We start from the raw sequence: 2,500 nt of genomic DNA, 5'->3' as shown, positions 1-2,500 counted from the left end.
GAGGGACAGGACAGAGAGAGGGACTAAAGAGAGAGAGAGAGATAGAGAGAGAGGGAGGGAGAGATGGAGGGAGGCAAGAAATCCATTGACTGGCCTCTAGCTGTCACACACTCTTGCTTTCACAGAAGCAGAGATCAATAGTTCTAAGTGTCAAACGCCTGCTTTCCGGTTCATAAGGATGGCTAAATAAATTACGACGGCTTTGATCTGCGGCTCCATCTTACTCTCAGTCTGCAGACCAGCGGGATGGAGGCTAAGGGGCCTGAGGCACACAAAGCCAGCCCTGGAGAGACACAAAATGGCTGCCACCTTCTGCCCCCCTCTTACACATCTACACCAGACCTGGGGCGAAAAACATAACCCTTCTGGATTTAAATACTTTTCTACGCGTTGGAACCGATGAAATACTCTCAAAAAGCACGAAACCCCCGCCTCTTGGTTGGCTCAACTGCACCAGGCAAGATCAATCGAGCACAGGAAAGTATTTGGATCCCAAACAATTACGCCTTTGACCCGGGTGTGATCTACACTCTCAAAAGAAAGGGTTCAGAAAGGTTCCACGGAGGAACCCTGTCTAGTTCAACGGTTCTTCATCGGGGTAAAATAGTTAAATCTGGGATCGTTCACATTTCACACCTATGACGGTTCCATAAGGAACTAAAAAGGGTTCCCCTCTGGAATTACACCAAATAACCCTTCCAGAAACCTTCCTTTTTCCTAAGAGTGCACAGGAGGGCTGAATGGACCTGCCCCTTCTGCCTGATTGGTTGGTTTTGGTGATTGATTGATAGGAGGGCAGGCACATTTTTGTCCCCTTGTAGAGGGTTTTAAAATGCATCCGGTAAAAACAAACCAAGCAAACAATTCTTCCTGTTTTACTCCTTTAAAATAGTTTTTTTCTAATGAAGTGCATTACATTTTTGCAATTAAAAACACAAAAAATAGATTTTTAAAAATGAGTGCATAATAAAAAAGATCAGTTCTTGCAAATTAAAAAAGAAAATAAAAAATTAGACATCATTATTTCTCCAAAACGAATTCGGGAAGAAAAAGAAAGCTCTAGCAGCTAAACTCCAGCTAACTTTTTCTGATAATGAGAGAAGACTTAAGAAGAGACAAGTCTGAGACGTTATTATTACGAGATAAGACATTCCTCATTACAGGGAGATTTATCTTGTGCCTCGTCTCAGGCAGGCTCGGACATTCATGATTGGATGACAGGATCCGCTAAAAAGTAATACTCCAATTTAACAGAAAACCTGACCCATGCACTCCCCAAGCACCACGCTACAGATCAAAACTGTCCTACCATCCTTTCTAAAAAACATCTTTGATTGTGTTCAGTCAGAAATAAAAAGAGAATTCTACATATGGACGCAACAGATTAACTCGTTTGAACTCTGATTGGACACTCTTTCCCCCGCTGGTCCTTATTGGACACTATATTCTTCCATTCATTCTGATTGGATGCTTGGTGTTGGTATTCTTGCCTTGATCATAGCCACTGAACTACTGGAGTCCTTAGATGCATAACTTGAAAGCTGAAGAACTTCCCTTGAATCATTTTATGAACTGAAATGTAAACGTGCTCTTGTAATTCATGTAACCTTTTTTGGAATGCTTTTTCAAGATTCCAAAGTCAGCGTTCTAGAACTCCACTGCGTCCAGATACCAGAAGTGATTGTGACATCAGCATTACAATGTTCAGTTAAGAACATTCTAAACGACTTATTGTGACCTCACACCGTAAAGGGTTAAGAACATTCTAAATGACACATTTGTGACCTCACACCGTAAAGGGTTAAGAACATTCTAAACGACTCATTGTGACCTCACACCGTAAAGGGTTAAGAACATTCTAAATTACACATTTGTGACCTCACACTGTAAAGGGTTAAACGGGACTCTTACTTGAATCCGGGTGCAGAGGTGGCACAGCTGCCCGTTTTCAGCCAAATGCAGTACGGATCACGAGAGGACAGGCAACTCCTACGAGAGAGGGAGGGAGAGAGAGGGAGGGAGGGAGAGGGAAGGAGAGAGAAATTTGATTTATTGGAACATTGTTCAATAACAGAAAATGCAACAAAAAAAAAAATCTCAAAAACTGAACAAAACCAAAAGCAGACCCAACCAAACAGACACACAGAGAGCGATGGAGAGAGAGAGAGAGGGAGTGTCTGAGAGAGAGAGAGAGAGGGAGTGTGAGAGAGAGAAAGTGTGTGAGAGAGAGAAAAAGAGAGGGAGGGAGAGGGAGAGAGAAAGAGAGGGAAAGAGAGGGAGAGAGAGGGAGAGAGAGGAGACAGGCAGGGTGGTTTATGAGCAGCACTGGCTCATGTTGGCCGAATGGTGACCTCAGGAGAACAGAAGACGTGTCGACTGGGACGGGGACGGGCCGCCAGATTGAGAGCAGATTCCCCTGACAGACAGCCTTGAGGAGGCTGGGGGGAATTCTGGCCTGGGGGGGGGTGGCAGTGTGAGTTACTCCGCAGGGATCGGGGAA

At 44.3% G+C, this 2,500-nt stretch overlaps 1 protein-coding gene across 1 annotated transcript in view; it reads right to left on the bottom strand.

Annotated features, from left to right (window-relative positions):
* Positions 1-2,500, bottom strand: part of LOC133136647 (semaphorin-6D-like) — a 44,371-nt gene that overhangs the window by 23,719 nt on the left and 18,152 nt on the right. The window contains exon 14 of the mRNA XM_061254294.1: positions 1,912-1,989. Coding sequence (XP_061110278.1) covers positions 1,912-1,989 — 78 coding nt within the window. The remainder of the gene's footprint in view (positions 1-1,911; positions 1,990-2,500) is intronic.

Source organism: Conger conger, chromosome 9 (genome assembly GCF_963514075.1).
Source record: "Conger conger chromosome 9, fConCon1.1, whole genome shotgun sequence".
Taxonomy (NCBI): Eukaryota; Metazoa; Chordata; class Actinopteri; order Anguilliformes; family Congridae; genus Conger; species Conger conger.
The sequence above is the reverse complement of the archived record's forward strand: the minus strand, read 5'-3'. Positions and strand labels throughout refer to the sequence as shown.